This window comes from Amblyomma americanum, chromosome 2, assembly GCF_052857255.1.
Source record: "Amblyomma americanum isolate KBUSLIRL-KWMA chromosome 2, ASM5285725v1, whole genome shotgun sequence".
Taxonomy (NCBI): Eukaryota; Metazoa; Arthropoda; class Arachnida; order Ixodida; family Ixodidae; genus Amblyomma; species Amblyomma americanum.
This window is the reverse complement of record NC_135498.1, coordinates 4632685-4658629: the sequence shown is the minus strand read 5'-3', so window position 1 is coordinate 4658629 and position 25945 is coordinate 4632685. Positions and strand designations below refer to the sequence as shown.

Here is a 25945-nt window from a genome sequence, read left to right as displayed (position 1 = left end):
CAGAACTCTTGTCATATATTTTCTGGGGAGGCTGTATAGGTATTCTAGGAAAAACGTACAACGAGGAAATGGAATGTGGCGGCAACTTCCATCAGAAAACCCCAAAAAAGCACCCCACCTCTATGAACAATGGACGAAAACAGAATAAGCAAGCGGGCATTTAATTGTCTGTTAAGCAGAGCCACGCTGAAGGAATGGTTTGCGTTTCAGAAAAGAAAAACTTTGAAACAAGCTGACAGACAAAATGTGCTAAAGACCAGCTACACCAGATTACAGAGGGAGAACCAAATTACCTCGACGCATAGGCTCCAACCACGGAGGAAGACTACGTGGCTCCAACTGAGCGCCGCACAAAAGACGCCAAAAATTCTATGCAGCACCTGCACTTCTTTCCTTGCACAATGCGGCACTTGCATAAAATAGATGAGCTTTTAAAACGAAATGATATTGCATAGCTGTACTCGTGCAAACACTCCCTACCCATCCAAGCTTCTGTTTGTCGTATGACGGACGAGATATGAGAATCCCAGCGAGGCCCACTATTGTGATGCTGATGCAACGGAATCCCCAAATAGTTCGTCTTCGGAGTCCCACCTGATGCCCCCAAAAAGGCTCGGTTCTATGCCGCAGTGTTCTAGCGCAAAGCTGCACGGTTTTTCCTTTATTTCTTATTCAAACAAGGCAGTACATATACAGACACTTAAAACACATTGGACGAAATTCTCCTGACGCTAAAACATAAAATTGCTTTCAAATAATGGTGATCCATTCAAGACAGATAAGTTTTGCGGCAGGCACGCTCATCTGAGAAATGAAACGCTTACAATTAAATTTCCTCTGGCTGTGCGTGCATTCATATCTGCACGACGTACAGACATTCCGGTCTTCCACAAACTATGGAGGCCCAGGAGCATAAACGTCTCACATGGTATGCACTTTCTACTGGCACAAACCAGATCCCATAAGGTATTGTGGGGGGTTCTTTCTTGAGGGTATGCTTTAAAATATCCTTGTGAAAATGTGGATCCCGGCTCTCAGTAAAGGCATGCTCTAAAGTTTACATTTTTTTGCATAATTAACAGCTCGTTGTCCATGTAACAAATATATATTTTCAAGCCACGTTTTAACAGGGAGCGTGTCAGCATGGAAGCTTAAAGAAAAAGGTTTTCTCGAAGCGTCTTACAGGCATTTTGAACTCGTTATATTACGTCGGTGCCTGGGCCGTCCTAGTTAACGAATCTGTACACTGGGGTTGGCAGCATATTCTCAACCAAATCCGCATACAGCTTTTTCTTCGTCACTGAACACAAACAGTCCAATGAGAAAAGTGCACGCAACGTTCGGAGAGAAGTAACCACTCCGCCAATGTAACCGGTCGCACTTCTAAATAAGAAAAAAAAATGTGCCGTGACCAGGATTCGAACCTGGGTTATTGCGGCCACAACGCAAGGTACTAACCACTATACGATCACGGCTGCCCGGTTGGACAATTTCCAACCGACGCAGAAGTCGGCCGGTTCGAAGAAACGAAGCTGCCTTGCCAAAGTGGATCACGGAGAGGAGGCAGAAACAGGAATGAAGGAAACAAAACCGGCTTCCCCCTGGCGGAGGCGGAGCTCTGGCAACGCGCGCTCTCGTTTAGAGCTCTCGCTCTCTCCCCATTTTTCCCTCTCATCGCCTAATCGTGGCGGCTTCTTCGGTTTCGCCTAGAAAGCTTGCACTTTTGAGCGGAGTCACGGCCTCCCAGATCGGGCGCGAGATAGCAGCTGGCTCTCATGCAGCAGCCGTCCGCGTCTCGTCTTTCAACATTTTCCTCCTATTGATTCTCTGCGTATACCCTCGTCTACATTCAGTGAAAGCGGCCGAGTTGGTGCCGGTCGACAGACCCGTGCAATGGAACCCTCTTTCTTCGTACAACCACTTACTACTACTGCTACTACTAGTACTACAAAAGCATGGCACCTGCGATGGAGGCTAAACGGTTAGTCACTCGGCTACTGAGCCCGGAAGTCTATAGGGTTCTATCCCTGCCGCGGTGGCCGCGTTTCGGTGGAGGCGGAACACAAAAGGTGCCCGTGTATTGTGAAATGTCGCCGCACGTTTGAGAACCTCAGGTGGTCGAAATTAATCTAAATCCCTCCATTACGGCGTCCCCACAATTCATTCATTACACGAGTAAGCCGGCATTCTTCGTGATGACAAGCACGAAATCCCGACGGCCGCTCTTCGGTTGTGCCGAAAAATGCAGATCTGGCCAACCGAGATTTCGGTGCTCGCTAAGGATGCCGATGTAGCCGAACTTATGGTGTGGCTCAGTGGCCTCAATACATTTCTTACATTCAAATAAGTGAAACTTGCGCTCGTATTTCGCGCCTTTTACCTTGATCATTATACCACGAAGCCAAAATCAAACTTCTAGTCGAACATGTCTTAAGCAGTGCTTAGAAGTGATAGAACGAGCCCTGAAGTTGCAGCAATGGCCTTCAATATTGCTATTAAATTGCGCTTACGCTTAGGCGAGAGAAGTATATATGCTTCGTTTTCGCGGCATCTCTATTAGCGTCGCATTTCCCGCTATCTTCCGGCGCATGGAATCTGATACTAGGTGACCTTGGATGCCGTGCCCCTTGCGCTGTTTTAGCCAGCCCGGTTACTGTTTCTGTGCTTATCGCATGGTATTGCATTCAGCACTCAAGCTCAGTCGGATCGGGTTAAAGGAGCCGTAGTACTAAAGATTACCTATTCACTTGTGACGAGAGGATAGTTCTCCACTCAGAGACAAGGCATTCGTAATCGCGCTGTGTTTTCGATTCGATGCTTTACAGTAATCTTCCCGATACATTGAACAAGCAGCAGCCCTTTACAGAAGTTCATTCACTCAAGTTCTGAATATATACTCCATAGGGTATTGCTTTAGGCTTTTTCCCACGTTTCCTACTTCCTCAGCGCCATGTTTTCGCATTTTCCCTGCATTTCCGCCAAGAGCACTAATTGAATACGACTTTTCTGGAGGAAGGACGGACTGAAAGTGCCACAAGAGCCGAGCACACTTGTCGTTCAGACAGCACGCCAAGGTCAAAGTTCATAGTTGCGGCAGCGGAGGCCGCACGTGAAGGCTTGCGAAGTGCGAAATGGTCCTCGTACTGCGCGTTGTCAGCACGCGTTAAAAAAAAGGAGTCCCATATTATTCCGAATACTCCACTACGGGGTTTATCAAAGCCAACTTGCGGTCTCGGAAACCAACTACCACATACCATCCCATTTTTTTGTGTGCACTGCACCACGGTAAAGAGAGGTGGAAAAGTGAAAAAAAAAAAAACCGCTCAGACATTCAGACCACCTGTCACATTGTCAGAAACAATACGATGAGTAAACCTGCCAGAATAAAGAAAAAGCGCGGGAACAGAACGACAGAGGACAGGCAAGGAGATTTGTGTGTCTTGTGGTGTCCTCCTGTCGCCACGCTATCTGTCCCCTTTTTCTGACGTTCGAAAACATAAAGACCAGCCCGAACGATTTAACGTATTGATGAAATACACACCCATTACTCTTGAGCTGTGCCAGCCGTGAACCGGGAAAGAAGGGTTCAGAGCCTGCATATAGTGACCGCGGCAGTCGTAATGGAGTCGTGTTTTGGGTTATTTGTTTTTAACGCGAGAGAGTTTGTACCCCAAGTCGGAAAACATCGTCCGTTGTCGGCGACCGTTTGAAACCTCGCAGCCGGAGCGGCAACCGGCCATGTAGGCCACGTGACCTTGTGGCGCCACCCCAACCTGCCCACCGAATTGTGAGCAAACGTACCGCCGTGGCAGGTGGCAGTTGAATTAATGATTGGTTGCGAGAGGTTGTTCGGGAAGAGCATCCCGGGCCTCACAAGCCCCACGGTGGCGGCACCTGCCATCGCAGGGCATTGCTTAACTGCTGCACCACTGCGCCAGGAGTGGCATGAGGGCTCGCAGGGACATATGAAATTCGAGAATATACGGGTATTGATTAAGGGTTGGGCTTTTCGGTTGAAAACGCAAGAAAAAAAACAATAAAAGTACGCCGAATCCACTTTCCGAAATTCAGTTTTAACAGAAAAAGTCAGTATTGTTTGCAAAGCACAGCCAGCTGGCTGCTGAATACGAGTTGCACTCACTTAGGGTTGAAAACAAACTAAGTCGGGAAGTCAGGGGCATGATGCGACGATGGTATTGTAGGATAGGCAGCGAAGTTGTGCGATTTGAGCTGTTTGCTCAGCATACAAGCCTCTGCAGACCGGGAAGCATCATCTCCTCGCCGTCTTCTAGCTAAGCACTATTTCTTCACTATCACCACCTGCTTACAGCAGATAGTCGGTTAATTAGGTTAATCAAATGCGTGTATGACATTGACATGAAACTGCGACTGGGCGTTACGAAGAAGTACTTTGGCTAGCGCGACAATTCAGCGGCAGTTCCACCAATGCCATCAACACGCCGACCACGTGATGCCCCGCCCTCGCGCTCAGCGCAGAGTGACAACCCAACGATAACATGCCAACCTAGTTCTTAGAAGTAAACTTCCACTACTGCTTTTGTCTGCCGGCCAGCTCATTTAACTTGAGTTGCTCTCTTAATGAGGGCAGTAATTTTTTTCCAGAAGCACAGCTCCAAGTATTACCTTCTGCATGTTAATTACTGGTAAATAAATTGGTCAGGACGAGAAAAATACCTACATAGATTGTAAATGGCTTTTGACCACACAGAATTGCAACATGAAGTCACCGAAAAAGTAGTTCCGAAGTCAGTGTTTCATTCGTCTAAAATAAATATTCGCCGAAAAAAAGCGAAGGTAGCGTGCTCAAATAAAAACCGAAAAAATTCCGCCGAATTTTCAAAAAATAAAAACCGAAAAGTACAACCCCTAGCATTAACACATTAACGCTATCGAGTCATACGCTTAAAGCTTCACTGTGCCATTCACTGTGCAGATGGAGTTTGACAGGCAAAAATTAACCGTCTGCCATTTACGCGGGCGTTTGGGCACCTAGCTTCCCTTCCTCACAACGATAAAAACATAATTGGCTTCTGTGTCTCTGCGGGCATTTTGCAATGCACAGTGCCATTCCCTGGGCCATGGCAGCGTCCGCGAGCCGTCTGCGAGTCTTCAGTAACTAATATACAGATATGCAACAGGTATGCTCTCGCTTTTGTCTCATGTAGCGACCCGCGTCTGCGCTATTTCCGATGGCACTTGCACGCGTCTGCACAAGAGAGAAGAGGTTTTTCAGCGCTTACCTGCCAAAGTCTCGTAGAAACACTCGCATTACCAGCACAGCCAATTTGCAGCCACAGAAGAGCGAGTACTTTGTCCTCATTTACTTTTCCTTCACTTCTCCGTCTTTTTCCACTAGCTAGCTTCGTTAAATGCCACAAAATCTGCTTCGCTTTGTCAGGACATCACGCTGTGCCCTCCGACCAATATCTAAAGCAAGCGACCCCTCACGGAATGCGCGCGGAAACACTGAAAGACATTTTTGTTCACTGTAACGCTCGGCTGCATTCCTTTTCATACGACGTTCATTCGGCATCAAAAGGCGTATTCGCTTCCCGCCATTTTGACGTTTACTATGGTTTCAGCAAGGGTTGGGGACATCCCGTGAAGTCCCGTAAAAATAAAAGCAGCGCAGCTAGTCGACCCTCAGAGGTACGAAAAACAATAGTTTGCAGTCATCGCAGGTTGCTGGCTTGTGAAAACGGCCCGTGGCGGCAATTACTATTATTGCGCAAGCACTAATCCGATGGGCACCAACACTGCTCAAAATCGCCCGTTGTCTGTTCGCCCAATTTTACTGACCGCCATCTTGGATTCGAGAAACCAGAACTATGCCGCCATTTCGTCCCCTGAGGTCATACTCACACAGTTCCACCTCAATACACCATATTGGACCGTGACGTCATCATTGTCATGCGATGGGTGGTTGTTTTTTCTACAATGCTATTGCAGATGGCGCTACATGTCTTATTGCGAGATGTGCTGTTTTCTAACCGCTGCCACAGATGGCGCTGTGATCACCGGGTTGTAGCAGACCACACGAAATCTCGAAACGTAATGAGTAAGAGCTAGCGCTCTTAATAATAATAATAATTGGTTTTTGGGGAAAGGAAATGGCGCAGTATCTGTCTCATATATCTTTGGACACCTGAACCGCGCCGTAAGGGAAGGGATAAAGGAGGGAGTGAAAGAAGAAAGGAAGAAGAGGTGCCGTAGTGGAGGGCTCCGGAATAATTTCGACCACCTGGGTATCTTTAACGTGCACTGACATCGCACAGCACACGGGCGCCTTAGCGTTTTTCCTCCATAAAAACGCAGCCGCCGCGGTCGGGTTCGAACCCGGGAACTCCGGGTCAGTAGTCGAGCGCCCTAACCACTGAGCCACCGCGGCGGAAGCTGCTAGCGCTCTTAAAACGGTTTCTACGTGTCCGCAGCTGGCCTAGCGCGAGCGCTCTGTCCCGCGGCACTGCCCTCTCATCGTCGTCTTCTACGTAGCAAAAATCCGTGCTTTCATACTGATTCGAATGTAGTAAACAGTCTGTAGTTTTTTTTTATTTTCCTTTTCTAGCTCATAAAAGTGCCACTTTCAAGAAAAGAAGCCTCTTTGTCAGTAGACCGGGCTAATCAATCAGTAAGACAACTTGGATTTGTGTCTGCCCTTAATTTGTGCGAGTAGCCGAGGAGTGGAGCCGAGCTTTCTGTGGTTTGTAACAACACCTGTGCACAGGAAACCAGCGGCAGGCACAACTATGTGCAAAGCAGTCGGAATAATTTGCTTTTTAGACATAAGACTGCCTATAATCAAATGTTATCAGCAATTTGGTATAGCTCCGATCTGTAGCGCCGCTAAGACTAGATCCTATGGCGCTTCAGTTAGGGAAGCAATGACCTTTGCGGTAACTTATCACGGAGACAATGGACAAATTTTTTTCACAAGGCTTAGTTTTTAGGTGATCTACCGCACATGTCAAAAGTGGCGTCACGATGCCTCACCGAGCACCGAGGACATGGACCCAGCTTTCCGTTGGTCGGATCTTGATTGTCGGAAAAAGAAATGAAGAAAAGGCAAAAAGTGACATTATATGAGCACGGTCAGTTCATGCCACGCAGTATATGCCTGCAAGGCAATGCGTCTGCGCGCATTTGCACGTCGCGCTGTACCCGAGTGGTCTAACGCTGTGACGCAAGGATGAAGAGGTTACACCAGCGCTGACACAGTGCGTTTTTTTTTTTCACTTGAAACACAGACGTTAGTTCCTTGTCATGCCCCACGCGGAGGGAAAACAAGTGAACAAGGCCTCTGTCCTGGGAGTGATTACATCCACCTGGAAATCTCACAGCGATGTTGTGGCGAAAAAGAGCGCTTACACGAGACAGAGGAGAGAGGGGACACGACGCTGGTTACCTCGCTCCTCTGTCTCGTGTAAGCGTTCTTCCTCGCCACAAGATCCTGCACCAACCAGTCCAACTTTTCACCTTGTTAAAATCTCACAGCAAACTGATGCGCACAGATATAGGCGGGAACTAGTCATACACGGACCACCTGGCGCTCACCCTGATTTTATATATCGACTGCATGATCACTTAAGTGCCTTTAAAAAAACGTAGTCCTGTAATCATTGTATATGTTAATCTCCTGCACGTCGACTCGGACACAATGGCTACTGGAAACTGTGATGTTAAATGTGACGATGAGAGTGTGATATGCTTTTTACATTTGACCTAACCCAGACAGTCCTCTCACTCACGCGTGCATTTTCAATTGCAGATTCTATATTTGACTTAGTTTTTAGTTCAGATAGCACACAGAACTACATCATTCATGTACACCACGGAATATCATATCATAAGTTAGCCTTTTTTTTTGCCGTCTTGTTCCAAATTTTCTAAACCCAGCTCCCCGAAATATGTCACCTTCAAAATTTCGCTTTGGCTGACCATTCTAGAATTACTCACTTTTAAGAGGATTTATTATGCGCATTCGACTCGGGCAATATTAATACACTTTGGATAAATTTCTGGTCTATTTGCCATTACTGTGTACAAAATTTATCCCCGAAAAACGAAAAAAAGAATGACAGAATGAGCCCTTGTAATAATAGAGAGATAATCCACCCGAATTGTAAAATTAAGCGTGGCCACTGACACAAAACTACCAACGTAGCATTTACTCAGAAACCTAAGTCAACTCTTGCCACATAAGGGCCCGAAAGCCGAGAAAAATACTTCACCGAAACGCTGGGACGATTTGTCGCAGGAAGTCCCCGAAAGTTCTGCCAGTTTCTTTCCCGAAAGATAGCCGCGAATTCGGCAACGTAGTTCTGGGCGACAGCGCTGTCACCGATAGCAAGGAGACAGAAAACGCCTTCAATGACTACTTTCAAAGCATATTTTGTAAGAGTGGTCAGATCAGCGATACCCCACGAGCTGTTACTAGTCAGGTGAATTTCATTAAAATTAGAGAGGGTATATAGACCTGCTCTTGTGTCTGTGTCCTAAAAAAAAACACCAGGTCTGTACGACATTTCCAATTCCTTTCTCAAAACATACGCTCAATATAAGAGCGGTCCCTAGAGTCTGGCGCCGAACCCGAAGATTGGAGAGTTTCACGGGTTGTTCCGGTCTTTAAAAAGGGTTGCTGAATAAAATTCGATAATTGTCGCCCGATCTCGCTCACATCCACTGTTTGCAAACTTTTAGAATACATATTGGTAAAGCACCTACATAATTTTATGGAACAAAGCAAATATTAACCAACGCGCATTGCGGTTTCCGGCGGTTGTTTTCTACAACGCACTTAGATACAGAACTGACATAAAATTGCCAAGATCCTAGACATGGGAGGACAACTCTCCATAGTTTTCTCAGATTCGAAATCCTTCGGCAGAGTGCTTCATGATAAGTTGATAAAAATTTCAAATGACTGGTGTGTCTAGGAAAACTAGACCTGAGATATCTTCTTATTTGACAAAGCGTAAACATTTCAGTACTATTGATGGAGTCTACGCTTGTTTATTAGATGTTCATTCCTGCGTTCCTCAAGGATTGGTTTTAGGTCCAACACTAGCCCAACAATTAAATTATTTGCTGATGATTGAGTAATCATTAAAGATACTAAATCTGTTTCTGATGAAGTAACTCTAAATGATAACTTATAATTGTTAGCGAAATGGCGTGATAGATGGATGATGCCATAATCTTTGAGAAGATTTGTGCTTAGCGTCACGAGTAAATTTAATATGTATTTCAATATCACATCAACAGAAGCCAAGTCACACAGGTAAATTTATATAAATACTTAGGCGTAACATTCACATGCAGACTAAAATGGACGAAGCACATATAGAGCGCGTAAAAAAGCTGGGTTATCTAAAGCATCGCATGGGCAAATGCCCCAGCTGATTAAAACTATGCATACAATGCATACGTCAGACCAACACTTGAATATGCTTGCGTGACATGGGGCCCGCACAAGTCAAGTGCGATCAGAACCTTGAGAAAATTTAGTTCTTTAGAGTGCACTTCATTTACAATATATATTGGCGGAGGCAGTCGCTCAACCCCCTCTCTACTGTGGACAAGACCTATTCGCTAGAGCCGCTGTAGCCATACATATCTCTCGGGGAGCCCGCAACGAGCTGAACTCGCGTCGTTCCTGGTTACAACTGCCTACACTAGATGGTAGCAGATGCTCCGTTTAGTGTCTTTTCAGTTGCTGTTTATCGCTACCCTGTCGGCCACAACAGCAATACCGCATGAAAAATGGCTTCCCGACCACTGTGAGTGAATAAAAATCGCCGAAATGAGTTTCCAACGTCTTCCTTATTGAAAGGAAGTGATGTAGTGCTGCGTTTAGGAACTATAGTGGCAGTTTCACGCGATGACTCTGATAGCGGTGACTTTACAGATGAAGGACTGCTGTTATGTGCTGTCTGAGAGTGGTTCGGCATGGTTCCGCCCAATAGCTAAATCGTGCATCTTCGTTACACACTCCAGAAATGACTCCCGATGATGTCAACCACGTCACGGTCACGTTAGAACAATCTTGCACGACGGAGACCGTTGGCACGATTCTCAGCTAAACGTTATATCGCGCGGGAAACCTATAATGCTGTCGTTTACTTTCACGTTCTTAACCTATTATTAAGTTCTTCAAATGATTGCCGATGCCACTGCTTCTTTACAGAAAAAAAATATTGACAAGCCGGTAAAATAAAATTCCTCGCTAGCACAGCAGCAAGCTTGCTACTTTCCCGCTGAAGAGAGAGGATATAGAGCGTCAGCGTGGCGCCGTACCCTCCTCATAATAAAAGCAGCCTGACAAAACAAAGAATTCAGACTTACAACAAAGTCGCAGCTACTAACGCGACGAAAGCTGCAGGCACCAATCGGCTGCGCTTCTCTTCTCCAGCCCACGAAAAACACAGCGTCGACGTTAGGGGGAACCTCTCTGCTGCAACACGTCGCTTAGACTGAGGCCGCGAGAGGCCGCCTCGGTGGTCGCCGGCAGCGCCGCTTGGGCAGGTGCGACTTGGGAGCGAGCAAAGGGAGAGAAAGGGAGGTGAAGAGCCGGAGAGCGAGAACTTTTATTTTACCTCTGGCACTGCAATGCCTCTTTGCTCAATTTCTTTGTCATTCGAACATTTACAATACTTTTTACTTTTGTTTTCTTCGTACAATAGATCACGATATAATGTTTCGGGCTCATCAATCACGCATTTGAAAAACACCGCGATTGCAGATACGCTTCAGAAAAGCAAGAACGAAAGTACGGCAAAGCTTTGTGTCCCGTCTTCGGCCTTTGCCGCTTCCATGCCGCAGCACGTCAAACGCAGATTGCCTGATGCCTTAAAAAGTTTTTATATTTTGTTTGTCTCGTAAAGAAACAAAAAATGTAGCACATGTGTTTTCGTCTTTATATTCTGTTCTTTTGTGAGGCACGGGAATAAAGATGCGATAGATTATGCTCAACTGCATATGTAACGTGTCTACCAATGTAGTTCAAAAGCGTGGCTTTTTGGGCTTGTTGGTGCATGATCAAGGAAGAGACTATAGCGCAGGGTAGACAGGAAACATAGCGCTCGTGTTGTTCGTTTCTTCTGTGTCCTGTCTACTCTGCGCTATAATCTCTTGCTTGTCTACCAAATAGGAAGAGGTAATCCAAATTTATGGATAGCCTTGGTAACATGTCCCGCGAAGAGAGGGCCGAAGTAATACAAATATTGAAGTTATACTTATTCAGCCTTCTTCCGCGAACTACTGCTATTAACTTCTGAAATGTAAGGACTCTTCTTCGAAACATAATTTAACAGACGTGCTTTTTTCACAAAACCACACAAGGCACTCGGTAATATATCAACATTATTTTCACATTTTAGCATCCATCCTGCCGACCCTATTCGGCACAATGTTCTACACAGCGCCACTGGGGGTGGGGCACACTGCCCATTAAATACGCAATTAGACGATTTATTAGAACCTCATGTATAGATTGGACTGAGAATCTTGCGCTCGCAAAGCGGCAAATCCATTTACTTCGTAGAAAGAAGAGGTGTTTGTGTACTGAGCCCTTCCATGAAGACGCAATAAAGCCTGGGAGAAGGAACCTAAAGAAATTTCCTTGCGTTTCTTGTAAGTATAAACCACAGTAACACACTTTGTGTAAAAAAACTACAGTGAATGGTTGCTAAATTCGAATCAGCGTGAAATGGCGGATTCGTGCCACGTAGAAGACAACGAAGAGAGGGCAGTGCCGAGGGACGAGCGCTCGCGCTATACAAAACAGAGAATGCGGCAACGGACGATTTTGCTGGGGGTTGTTGCCCATGGGATTAGAGCTTACTCACTAAAAACACGAGCACTCGGGCGAGTTGGCTGAACATTGAGGCGAAACAGAGTAACGGGCAGAGAAACGAAAGAAAGACGAGAGACGGTGCCTCGTTGCGTCCTTGCCTCGTTTGCTTGTCCCTTATTTCGCTCTCGCACTTAGTGAATACAAACTATCGCGAGCGACACACCTCCGCCCTTAATACGGCGGAACAGTGTTGTGCGCAACCAGCCAGGGCATGACAGCGTGATAAGCTGTGTACTGGTAAGAAGAAAAAAAAAGAAAAAAAAGAAAACCGGAAATGGTTTAAGCAGAGAAACCTCAGCCGGAAATGTTAGCTCGCTCAAGCGCGATCGTTTCGCACGAAATGTGAAACGCGGAAAAAGTGAAAAAAATGACTCAAATGCCTGACACAAGGGTCTAAAGTGCACTACCCTATATGACAGCCTAATCACCAAGCAGAAAACGCGGACGATTTCAGTTGGGAAAGGAAACTTGTACGCAACGATAAAAAAAAAGCAATCTTCGGATAATAAACGACACTTATGAACAAAAATAAGGAAGTGATGTCTGGTCTGGAGGTAATAGTCCCATTAAGATCCTCCAAAACGCCATGCAGCAGCACTGCATGTGGCATACACGGCATGCGCTGACCTCACAGGCGCTGTGATAAGGGACCACGCATAGATCGGATGCAGTTTACATCGGAGCAGCTGGCGATATACGGAATAGGAAAGCGTGCCCTTCCACCATGGTCCTGAATCAAGAACATGACAGGGGCTGTGAAATCTGTGCACGCAATCAATGTGAAATAGTGGGCAAGAAAGTCGTAAGGTTTCATTCGCTTAACGCCGAACATCAAAAGATATTCCACAGACCTTTCTTGGTTCGAATTTTTATTAGAAGTGCCTCCGTTGCTGCAAAATTGATTCACGAAGTTTTGGGAAATTGGATGGACATAACAGAAAGAGTGATAAAATTAGGAATTCGCTATTCGCTAGAACTACTGGCATATTCTGCATGAGCGGTGGCAAGGTGAAACCCATAGAGAGGCCGCCTGTAGTTTCTCGCAGGTGCGGGAGGGGCGAAATTATTTCTATTTCCTTTTTTCCTTCACCCAATAGAACGTATGTAGTTTCTCGCAACTGGCTAGACAAATATAGTCGTTATTTTCTTCAGAATTTCTCGAACAGTGCTTCAGATGTCAAGGGAAGGACGAGAACTCTCAGGTGGCTATCGTATTTGGCTCAAAACTTGTGACTTAGTCACGGAAGTGCAACTTATCCGCCCTTACATCCGTTAATACCGTAAGTAACAATGACTGAAATTCAAACAAAGCATCTTATATTGACACCAAGTCCCAAAATATTTCCTCAGGCAATTCATGCAAAGAGTATTTGAGTAATCGGAGTGCTTTTCCAATGCTCTTTCCAAAGCTTTAGATCAAGAAAATTCCACATTCCTACAAAAGGATCCGTGTTTACGGACAGGCGATAGCCAAGCTTATTTCGAGCTCGCTGGTGTCGATGAACGCGCCAGGTGAATGTATATAAAACAAACCTCACATGAGCTAAATGGCGCCACAGACAAATCACGCAAACCGCGTGGTTTGTCGCTCATTTTCTCAGTTTTCTGGGCGCCCACCGCTGGCAGCACTGGCCATCGCAGGGCAGTGACGCATCGCTTAACCGATGCACCACTGCGCCAGGAGGGGTATGAGGACTCACAGGGATCTACGAATATAAAGCAGAGATTTACCTACTGCATATTCGAAATTAACCCATTTCACTATCACTTCATACCCTTAAGGACGATCTTAAGTGTCCCTTCCATTTTTAAAAAATTATTCTGTGTTGTGCAACTTTTTCCCTTGGAATTGTTTTGTTTTGGTGGCCTCTCAAGTGTTTTTATGTTCCTACGCTTTCTGAAATAAAATATGCCAGGTGATAGATAGCGCTTGGCGTATATTCGCCTTGTCTACCGTCATTCGCGCTGTTTTGAGCATGAGTGTCCATTAGCACCAGTGCAATTTTCGTAGACTTTTCTGAAACAGAAATGAACGGCGGCGCTACAAGGACACTAACAAGACACACCGCATGCGCACATGCGCTTGTTTGTGTCCTTGTTGCGCCGCCGTTTATTTCATCATGCACCAACTCGCCCCTCAGGCCGTTTTTCTGAAGCTATTAACCACCGGCCACAAAAACGTTCGCTATTAAAAACTCCTAACCTTCGGAAATTAACTGCATTGAACCATTTCTCATTAATCGTTATCAGGCAGTGAAACGCGACTCATCATTGTGTTCATCATCATCAGCCTTACTAGACCCACTGCAGGGCAAAGGCCTCTCCCATGTTTCTCCAATTAACCCGGTCTTTTGCCAGCTGCATCCGCCCTTCGCTTGCAGACTTCTTAATCTCATCCGCCCACCTAACCTTCTGCCGCCCCCTGCTACGCTTACCTTCTCTTGGAATCCACTCCGTTACCCTTAAGGACGACTGGTTATCTTGCCTTCGCATTACATGCCCTGCCCAAGCCCATTTCTTCCTCTTAATTTCGACTAGGATGTCATTAACCCGCGTTTGTTCCCTCACCCACTCTGCCCGCCTCACTAAACACGAAACGAGACTAGGCCATTTATAGCAGTATCGCAGTAATCTCAGATATTGCGCAAGGGTGCGTGCTTGTCCCTTTACTTCTTTCGACGCGATATCGTTAAAGGCCCCATTAAACCCAGAAAATCCTGCGTCGGCGTTGTCGGCGAATTCACGAGCGTGACCATGGTAGCCGGTGCCCAGAGAGCAGCCTAGGAGGCAGGTGGGTCAATGGGGGTCAGGTCAACCAAGACGCGGACTTTCAGGAGAAAGCGGAGTTGCCAACGCTGTTGTCCCTCTCCGTTTCCTCTGGTTCTCTTCCTTACGCTGAACATCATTCCGGCTCTATAAAGTAAGAAAGTGTTTCGGTTTCTTTTCTCTTATTGATCTTCGGCTATACGCACCCAGCTAACAAACTACCGCGATGGCTCAGTGGTTATGGCACTCGGCTGCTCACCTGAAAGACGAGGGTTCGATTCCGGCCGCGCCTGTCGAATTTTGATGCTGGCGAAATTCTAGTGGGCCGTGTACTGTGCGATGTCAGTGCACGCTAAATAGCCCCATGTGGTCGAAATTTCCGGAGCCTTTCTTTACGGCGTCCCTCATAGCCACTTCGGGACGTTAAACCCCCATAAACCATCCCCCAGCTAACGCGTCACCCAAAAAGTGCATAAATGAAATAAAAAAAACTGCCGTGACCAGGATTCGAACCTGGGTTATTGCGGCCACAACGCAAGGTACTAACCACTATACGATCACGGCTGTCCCGAGGACGGAAAGAGGGGTGCAGAAATTTCGACTCGATCGGACTGCGCCTCGCCGCTGGCGCGAATCTGGGTCAGGCATGCAGAAACACAGGAATGTGAAGGCCGACATACGCGGTTCCACGCTAACAGCGTCAGTGGCTGTGGCGGCTGGGACGCCGCACGTACTTTAAATGAGTGTTCATCGCGCAAGTATTTTAAGTAACTTGATTTGCAGGAAGCGATACAAATAATCCCTGCGGGTGGGGTAAGGCTAAAGGCTCGGAAGCCTGACGAGGACTTAGCCCCCTCACACTTGTTACAGCCTGCAGCAATATTTTATTCAGTTGAAACACGCGCTTGCAACAGCGCAAACACATTTCCGCACTTTCAAATGCAACACAAGTACAGTAAATGCACAGTACGATACAACAATACGACACAAGCACACTTTGAAGATTTTGTGAAGGAAGGAGGGTACAGACACATCGATATATAACCGAACTGCACACTTGAAAAAATCCAAGTAGAAAAAAACTGAAAATACGTTGCCGACATCCAAATTAGTTTATTTTTTGCACCCGGCCAATTGTTGTGATTATACGATGTCATGCAAGGGATATAGTATGAAACCAACCCGTAACAGGCTAGTCAAACCCACTTTTGTTTCTTTTCTGGTTTTCTCATGTAAGTCATAACAATTCTATATGATGGTTCCTGTTTACTGCACGAACGCTGCTACATGCAAGCCACGTCAAGGCACGTCAATATTTTGCCGGTTTTGTTGCCTTCTTTTGGACATGCTCAACTCCCGCTCATTTTTTCTCTTTTTCAGCATTTAAAGATAGTTATACCTGTGTGGTGTGAACAGAGCTGCTTTTTGTTCATTTTTAAATCACTTCACGCGATTTGTATAAGCACTGTGTTGACTGTAATTGTCACCGCTATTTGCACACAGTGGACAAAAGCCCGCGTATACTGTGTGCTGTCAGTCGTTAAACGGACACCGCGAAGCCCTCCATCGAATATTTCCTACATTTCCTAAAAAATCCGCTAACAACTTTTTTGCGGCTTTTTTAGCTTTCTTTCGGCAGCAAAAGATGTGTTTATTGCTGAGAAATTTTGAGTGGAAGTTCAAATATTATTTCATGGCCCTCTGGTTCAGACTAATTTTGAGAGGCATTTGGGAGACGTGTTTGGAAGAAACGTTTGTCTTGTAGAAGACTTCACTCATGTGCTTATCGCGATGATGAAGACGCATTCACAAGTCCAGAATTGTTGGTCATCAGTTTTAATTGCGAGGCAACTGTGTAATGCTGTAAGGTACTGTTATGGAAGCATGGTCCACTCTTCCGATGCGTAGCGAAATCTTTCTTTTAAAGTTTGTCCATTACTAGCGTCGAGTAGTTATGTGGAATGTTTTTGACGATATTTGTAACGATAATGGGAAATAAATGCAAGCTGCCGAGAGAAGATCTGCGGATATATTGACTGTTACAGTGGAAGTTTAAGACGTGTGGAAAAATTGCGTTGACGAAATATTTCGCTTTTAAAAGTACGCTTGTCCAGAATTTACGGGAATGTCTGCAGGAAGGCATCTTGAAACTCAAGTAATTGGATGAACGTTACAACGACAACAAATATGTTTTGCTTCATTCGCAGCTATGCTCTGTCGCGAGACCTAGGTCACGTGACCTTGCGGCGTCATCGCGACTGACCACCGGATTGTGAGCAAACTGTCCACCGTGGCAGGGCGCAGTTAAAGTAATGATGGGTCGCTCGGGAAGGGCAACCTGCTCCGCTCAAGGCACACCGCAGGGCAGTGGCGCATGGCGGCACCACTGCGCCAGGAGGGGTATGGGGAGTGCCAGGGATCAATGAATGTAAAGTAGGGAATGACCTTCTGCGTATATGGGAATAACACTTCAGGCGGAGCTCAATTGTCCCCTCGAATTTTCACATGCAAAACCACTCATCCGGAGGTTCAGGGCGATTCCGAGAAGCGCGAGTGCTCTCTCCCACGGCATTGCCTGCTCTCATTGTCGTCTTCTACGTAGCACAAATCCGCGCTTTCGTACTGATTTGAACCTTCTATATCATTATTTTTATTTATACGCAAGACGTGCGCTGCTTAGATGGACAAATACAGAGTTAAAGACATCACGAACGGTCAAGCGCAATCTACCAACTTACAGTAATTGGCAGATTGGTAGTTGCTAGAGCAAAACCATGTCTTATTTATAGTGTGGCTCACCGCCGGTGGTGACTCGGCTCAACGGGGGATTAAGAGCTCAACGGGGGATTAAGAGCTGCGCTCTGAAACGTCAACCCTAAAATAAAGTCCCTTGAACTTCCATCTGTCGTCCAGTTTATATGATAGTAAGTGGCAGGTTCAATGCAATTCTCACTATTTACGCCGCGAACAGAGTAGTAAATGTTCAGGAAGAATTTTAATCTAAGGTCATTGCTGCGGCCGCTCAGCTTAATCATTTGAGCTTACGTTTGCTGTCATGCTAAGTTCCCGACAATAATTTCTCAGTACAGGTCTGGCTGCCGTGTTCAAAATTTTTTTTTTGATTTACTTATTAGCGCTGATGTGCGATCCTGTCAAGAAACGCGTATATATTCGCTTATTGAACGTGCTTGGCCACCTAGCTGCATTTTTAAGTTACTTGCAAAGTGGCCTAAGCTCAAAACTAACGCTGCATTAATCCCGATGTAAGTGTAGCGTGCTTATCGTAGGTCCGAAGTTAAAGATATTACTGGGTATTGAAAAGCGTTGCTTGCACTTGATACCCGCCGCAGTCGCTCAGTGGCTAGCATGCTGGACGTGGGTTGAATTACGGCCGCAGCGACGACGCTTGGAGACGTATGCAAGACGACCGTGTGCTGGGCGATGTCGGCTAAGAACCCCGGAGGGTCAAAATTATTTTCTTACGGCGTTTCTAACAGCCCATGTACTTCTTTGGAACGTTTAACGCAATATACCAAGAACTTTGTGCTTTAGCTGAAATACTGTCCGCCCAAAGACATGCTCCTCACAGGAGGTTTTTGTTTTCACTGCGTAAGTAGAATGAGTGCCTTTGGCAGAAAGTGCCGGCGAGTGTGTCTGCATGGCTGCCAAGGGAAGCCTCCGGCACTCGAGAACCGCTCCCCGATGTGGGGCGAGGCGGAAAACCTGCGTCGCTGAAAGCAGAGAGAAAAAAGCGGGCGCAGCGACTGCTGCCTCCCATTGGCGAGGGAGGTGAAGGGGCGCCGCTCGCATGTCGGCGGACCGCGCCAAGCGAGCCCGGGTCCTCTAATGCGCCAAGGCGAATTGGCCGTAATTGAGCTGATGTCAGAGCACAAAAAAATAATTAAAAATTAAAAAGCCATAAAGCAAGCGAAAGTAAATTGAAGCGCTAATGCAAATGTTAAGCATAAAGTCAGTTGCGAACCGTAGAAGGCAGTTATAGTAAAGCGAAATTAATTGGCGCCATTTGAACGCAATGGGATGACGCAAAAGGGAAAAGAACCAAATGAAGAAGCGTCATCCTAAAAGCGCATTCCGCTCATGCAGCTCTTCAGATCAGACCCTCTAAGCGCCTGTCAATTGTTTCTGTCTAATCTCTGGGAAGAATCCGTCTTTGCTGGAATAGCCTAAGCATCACGCCCGTCGTGGCTTGACCGCGGCAGAAACGGGCTGGCTCCATGAGGTATACAGAATAAGCACCGGCTGGCTTGTTAAGTGCACCGGGTAGACCGCGGTGTTACCGCTTGGCCCGTTTTTTGAGGCAGTAACGCATTCCGCACGTTCTTGCATGCACATTACAACAGACTAATGCGTATATTTTTCTTTTTTATTCGTAGAAAAAAACATCTGAGAGAGTACTTGTGAAGAGATTCTTGTCTAGCTATGTCACCGGAGAAACCTCTCTAAATCGGGCGCTCTTTTTCTGAACCTACAGGTCGTTGTGCATTTGAGATATGATAAATGGCTACATTAAATTCGGCGAATAAATTTCTAAACAAGTAACAGAGCCTGCATAACACAGCTCCGTTAGAAAAGGGGGCATGTTTAAATCCTGTTTTTTTTTGGGGGGGGGGGGGGGGGGTGGGGGGGGCGGTGGGGGGGGATGCCAACAAGAAGGGGGCAAACCACTCATGATGCCGATCTTGAAAGAACCGCATAGCTAAAGCTATCGCTTTGGGCGTTATACATTACACATTACGTTATACATTACTGCTACGTTATATATTACACCGAGTGCGTACACGCTCTCGGTGTAATATATAACGATTACTGGCATCGCGATCAAACCAAGAACGTTGAAAACACGGTTCGCGCCATGCCAGTCCCCAAAACAGAGAAGGAAATGGTGTACCGATGAAGAAAACAAACACGTATCCCGTCGTACCCCGTCGTACTTATTGTCTGATGATCACAGCGACGATTACGGCGCTTTTAAAATTCGGTTGGACAACAGCCACCTCCAGCACCACTCGTGTTTTAGTGGCCAGACAACTGAGATGCTCACTCACCATCATCTTCACCCTACCCCGGCTCCCCGTCCATATGCGAGCTCACCGGCCTTTCCGAATTAACCGACGCTCGGCCAAATTCCTCCGAATTAAACAGAGCTTCACTTAATAGTGTGATACATAGCATGCTTGAAGGGAATGGACGGGTTGTACAGATTATCTACTTGTCTGAATTAACAGGCGCTGGAATCAACGATACTTTACTCTATTCTACTGAGATCGTTCTTTTCCTCTGCTGGTCTCACAGGAGGTCCCATACAATAGATCATCATGAATTCTATCGAGGCTGTTTGTTTTCCTTTGCTGCTTTTACAGGAGCTTCCATAGAAGACCATGCATTTTACTGTGGCTATCTTGCGTTTTCCGGCTCTTTTTGCTGGAGCTTCCATTGAAGGCAACGTATTCTATCGAGGCTATATTCTCGGTGCGAAAGCGCTCATGCACTCACCAACGTCGGCCAATAATTTTCTCACTGCACGTACTACGTTCACTGCGCGTGCGTACATGCGATCTTGTGCCGTTGCCTAGCAGCCCGAATTACTCGGGTAAGTTCGGAGGACCATCGCGCCAGCTGCGGGAGAGGTTGCTCGGGAAGAGCAACATGCGTCGCACAATCCGTACGCGTGACCGGAACAGACACCTGCCAGTGCCGTGGCGTATCTCTTAACCGCTGCTGCACTGCACTGGCAGTGGTATGAGGACTCGCCGCCATCTTTGAATGTTAAGTACACCGTAAACAAAAATACACCTATATGGGAGTAAAAAGGGAGTAAATTGTCCTCCTGCGCACACATTTTTATAAAAGAATGTGCGCTAGAGGACAGTTTTACTCTCTTTTTACACCCTTTGTTTAGAGTGTAGAAAATGACCAATTCTGCATGTATGGGCATTGACCCACTAAAGAGGTGACCTCATACCCCAAAGGAAGAGCCTAAGGGCCCCTCCAAATGAAGAATAAGCACCTACTTTCGCACGTCTACTCGTTTTAACTACGTTAAACCAGTACCACTTTTTTACTTTCGTCTTGCGGGAACTCCCGTAGAACACCATGCATTCCGGAACATGGCAGAAAACGCCGACTAGCCGAACTCCAGACTTCTGCTCTATCCAGGTAGCGTTCTTTACCTTTTCTCTCATGGCAGCTTCCACAGCATACATTGCATTCTGATAGCCCATGTTCTTTTTGTCTTCTCTTATCACAGACGCTTCAGTAGAAGACGCATGCGTTCTACTGGGGCTATGTTCTTTTCCTGCGCTCTTCTTACAGAACTTCCATTCAAGGTGCATATGTTCTACCGAGGCGTTCATCTTCTTTGTCTACTATTCCTCTTCCAAGTACACATAGATAACATGGATCAACAAGTGCTGCTACCCAAGCGGGAATATCGTGACCCTCTTTTTTCTCCTCTTCCCGTTCTCCAGTGTAGGGTAGCAGGCCAGATGTTTATTTTTCAGGCCAACCTCTATGCATTTGCCGTCAGTAAACCATCTCTTTACGCGGGAATATGTGCAGCATTCACTCACAGAAACGTGGCTGCTTTTTATTATTACTCAGCTGAGTTCTGAAGTTGGACGCAGTATTGTAGTGCTTGCAATAGTCTATCGCACAGCGCTCACGATTTTAATCTGCATTAAAACTTACAAAAACTACATCGCCTAAGGTACCGCTTAACACGAATTATTCAGAGGAAAGCTGTTCCGGCGGCGGCGCTTACGCTGCGGCTTGATTTTGCGAGCGCACTGCTCTTCTGTTAGCTCACGCTTAGCAAGCGTCGACGGCCCTGGCACGGACAAGGGGGTCCCAAACGTTCCCTCTGACGCCTTCGATACTTCCGAACACATGCGGCATTCATCTGGCAACGATGTTCGGTTTGACTACGAAGCCCCAGACGCTTCGGGTTCTGCCTCACATACGGCTAGATTCCGCCGTGGCGGCCGCTTCAAATGACCTCGAGCACGTCGAATCTCGGCTGCTGTTTCCGGCTCAATCGGCGGTCCTTTGCCGAGGGGAAAAAGGTTCACGTTTCGCGCGACTTCCGCTTTTAGACGGAAAGAAGACAAAGTGTTCACAGGTGTCTGAGGTGCCCTCGGCCGGGTGAAGTGATATTGCTGCAACACCACCGACAGTACCGACGCTCAGCGAACTATTAGCAGCCAAGCCTAGCACTATCTCTTCTCTGACCCTCAAACAAGACAAAGCGGCCGAGGGCTCATGAGCGCTCGCGCTGCCTTGGCTGTAACGTGATGAATGCTACCATGAACATCGTGTGTGAGGTCCCTGTGACAGATTTTGCTGTAAAGTTTTCTCGCAAAGACAAAATCTAGCGCAAGGCATGCACACCTTTCCGGAGGCTTTTATTCCGTATTTAATTACAATTAAAAAGTTTTCATAAAGTTTTGCTAACAAACGCGTTTTAATACCTTACTGCCTCAACTGCTAACTCGAGCAGTAATGCGCTATTGGATCATTAATGTAATTTTTGTGAGTTATTAATATCTTTCTATAAAGCAACTGAGGACGATGTTTTACGATGAGTTTCTAAATCTTGCTCTTCTCAAAATAAGTTGACCATATATAGCTCATTTATGCTGCGTGATTTTTATATTTCCAGGGCGAATGTTACCGGTCAGCTGGAATTTCGTTTTCCAGAGCGTATTTATGCTAGTGCACTCAAAATAAAAAATGTCCGAACTGCGCACAAACGAAATTGCCTTGCATTTGTAATATGAAAAATGTATTTATTTACATGTAGGCTGCCTGCTGCGAAACTCATCGCCTGAAAAACATATCTATTGTTCATTTTTTTTTTACGGTGAACTGACCCTTATCACCTGTTGCATTGACATTTGCATCCTGTTCGAGTTCAGCAAACCGCTGCCTCATTACGCTGAATTACCAGTGCGGTTATGTCATCCTTCAGGTTCATCGTCTTTTGATAACTAAGGAAATAGGAGAGAAAAAGAGGAATACGTTAGTTTATGCTCGAGTTAAAAGTATGCATCACAAGGAACCGAGAAAAAAAAAAGCCACAACATTTAGACATGCAGGCCATGTAGCCGGGGCCACTCTCTTGTTGAATGCTCAGGGCTATCGGGTGCATAGGGGAGCAAACGCCACCCCTCCAGGCTTCTATCCATCCCTAAATTTTCCCCCTCCCCTTTCTCCTCCAAGCACAGTCCTGGCCACGCTCCTTCGTAGTTCGACGACCAGGCGCTCGTCCTGCAGCCTTGACCAGAATCACCAGAGCACGCATCATCGCGTTTTGGTTGTTTTTTTTTTGGCTAAAGGTGGGATTAGGCTTGCTTTAATTCAGCCGGCAACTATTCCACCGTAGATACGCATCAGATGAGAAATTACAGGAGGCACTTCAGGAATGTACGTGCGAATATTGCGAGAGCATTGCAATTCTGTTGCAGTTCTATTCTCCTTTGCAATAGGTGCAGTGGTGGTTTACATTCTGTATTTTCCTGCCTTTGATGACGTCGCACTGTTTCGACCAGTCGTGTGCTTTCTAACGTCGCCTATTATTGGCGACGCCTGTTTTTCGTGTCGACGAACCATCTAATGCTTTCGCATTAATATTTAAAGCCAAGAGTTTGTGACATTGACCTTCTACTTAGCGCTACTTGTCACTACGCATACAAACAAGAGTCACAATTTCAGTGACCTGAAGGAATTTCAGTAGTAGGCGGGCAGCCTGCTTTTCAACTGTCCAGCTTCCACGTGGGTCAACAGTGCATTGCAGAGAGCCGCTGTCTCGAGACTCACCCTATCCGACGACCCTGCTCCAGCGCCATTCCGGCAGTGGTGTTGGGATGCCTCCTTTCGTCGTGACCCTCTCGTTCCGGGCAATGCAGTATCCTCCGCCGACCTCCTTATCGTCCTCCTCGGTCAGAGCGCTGTGGAGGAGAGGCGATGCGCAGTAAGCGGACGCTGTGGGTGCGCGGCCTACTTGCGCCAACCGGAGGACGCTTACTGCCACCGTGCACCCGTTTTAAGCTGCGTGAGAGAGAGCAGACAGCGAGCGGCAACGCACGTGACAAGAAAGAACCGATGCCCGAGATAACACACTGCTACGGAGGGTCCAGGGATGAGGAAACGCCAGGCTGAGATATCACTGCTTGCAGGCGACGCCTCTGCTCCGTAACATTCCCATCCCGTGGTGCGTGGGGTACGATTGGCTGAAGAAAGAAGCAAGCGTCGATTGGCTTCATCATTACCACTGCAGAGAACATGGTTGTTGCCCATCATTTGTAAGATGCGCGATACGAAGAGGCTGGTGGTCTCAAGACGAAAGGTAATTCGTGCGACCTGAACTAATCTGAATGTTTGACAATCGGCAAGTCTCTGCGCTCCCTAAACACAAACTTGGCTGAGATAGAGAGGTTCACAGCTGCTCAGTCTATGCGTTTAATTTTTCTATTTTTTTAATTTCAATTTACACTGAAGCTGAATTCGGCGAACTGAAATTAGCACAGACGACTTGACGGAGTCCATGGTCCCATTAACTTGCTTTAGCATGAAACAGCAAGAATCGTAGAATACATGGAATCCTACGCACTGTGCATATATGCGCATGGAGGAAACGGATAAAATAGAAGAAAAGAAAATAAGAATAAGCATGAAAATCCAAAAAAAAAATCATTTTACTCAGCACTGCTTAATTTACTGTGCAAGAAGAAAGCGTAACATTTGTTTTGTGTCGTTGGTTAGTACGCATGGAATTTTCCACTCTTGCAATACTCGAGTGCTACGTGCCTTTCTCTTTGGTGCGAGTAAAACTCTCTTGAAGAAACTATTTTGTTAACGGTTTTGTGTAGCTGAGGTAATCAAAGTAAATTAAGCTCTCTAAAGGCGTGTTCCGTATGACACTTGGGTGAAGGGTGCCTGGTTTCACAAATTTCTTTCTTTTTAATTACGCGAAATTAGGTAATGTTAGAGCGGCAGTCCCGCCGCTAAATGACTACCGCTGATGGCGGTCATAAACTTTTGTAAATTATGAATTTGACACTTCTTCGTGAGTAAAGCTGTAATATGCTCAATATGACGCACGTGCGTCAAATCCTTGCTGCAGCCAAATCTGTTCTTTTTTTTTTTCAACTTTCTTCAAAGAAAATGCTAAGACGTTCAACATGACGGGCAGTTTCAGTTCGCGATGTCTAGTATTTTAGCACAAAATTATTCTGTAGTTAGCGGCTTCGCGCCAGAAACAGTACGGCTTTTGTTTGTTTATAGTATTCATGTTAAAAGAGTTCGTCTCACTCGACGATAACACCCTTCCTAACACACAGTTGTCATCGTTGACTGCGTGAGCAAAATCTCTCGCCGGGAAGACTAGCAGAGGGGGCGTCGAGGAGTACGGACGCGTTTCACGTCGGCTCCGCGAAATCAGTGATTTCATGGCGGATTTTTTCCTACGTTGACCGTAAATGTCCTTGAAACCTGTTTCCTAAGGTGCAAGCAACCCGAGGATACGACATCTGTGCCTGTAAGTGCATCTTTAAAGCCTATATCGTCACTCCAAGTTCGCCAGCGCTACACGCTACGATAGGCCTACTTCGACCGGGAAGGCGGCGACCGGCGAGCTCCCGCCATCGCCGACCGCGCCCGGCTCCACGATGACGATGGAAGTGGCGGTGGTGGGAACCGACATCGACCCCAAAGAAACCGAAAAAGAAGAATGGATTATGCGACTGAAGAAGCGAGCGGAAAAATTGGAGAACAACGAACGCCACCTAGGACACCGACATGGTGCCGGAGACGCGGCGGCAGCGAACGCCGCCACTGTTGCGACGACCAACGGCAGCGACACGAGAGCCTACAGAGAGGCGGGACGGAAACTCGCTGAACGTTCAATAGCCTCAGACCTCCCGAGACTTCCAGCGACCGGATGGAAAGTAGTTCTGCGTCCCAAAGAAGGACTCACAATGCTGAAGAGCACCACCGAGATGAGAATTGCGGCGGCCATCAGGGAGAACGCCGGAATCAAGGACGAGGAGGCACTGAAGGACAGACTAGCTATAAACGCCAAGCAAGGAACGATTACCTACCACTCGCCTAGCTACGAAAACGCGAGGAAGGTGGAGAAACTTGAAACTGTCAAGATCGGAGACAAGGAACGCGGTGTGACCACCTACATGAACGCACCAGAGAGTTGCGGCAGGGGAGTCATCCATGGAATTGATGTGGAATACACACACAAGTATGTACTAGAAGGACTGAACATTAACGGATTCAACC

General features: G+C 46.6%; 1 protein-coding gene and 2 non-coding genes across 10 annotated transcripts in view; all 3 read right to left on the bottom strand.

The window, feature by feature from the left end:
* The window catches only part of LOC144120451 (scoloptoxin SSD14-like), a 136106-nt gene that overhangs the window by 46230 nt on the left and 63931 nt on the right, over positions 1 to 25945 (bottom strand). For 4 of the 8 annotated variants that reach the window (XM_077652855.1, XM_077652850.1, XM_077652854.1 and 1 more), the window contains exon 2: positions 23474 to 23604. In XM_077652855.1, the coding sequence (XP_077508981.1) occupies positions 23474 to 23502 (29 nt within the window). In that variant the 5' untranslated portion in view covers positions 23503 to 23604. Of the gene's footprint in view, positions 1 to 10362; positions 10549 to 23473; positions 23605 to 23741; positions 23887 to 25945 lie in introns of those variants that run through there. The other 4 variants (XM_077652848.1, XM_077652849.1, XM_077652857.1 and 1 more) reach the window with 4 other exon arrangements.
* Positions 1404 to 1475, bottom strand: TRNAH-GUG (transfer RNA histidin (anticodon GUG)). Its single transcript has one exon. It is a non-coding gene; the product is annotated as a tRNA-His (tRNA).
* TRNAH-GUG (transfer RNA histidin (anticodon GUG)) lies at positions 15131 to 15202 on the bottom strand. Its single transcript has one exon. It is a non-coding gene; the product is annotated as a tRNA-His (tRNA).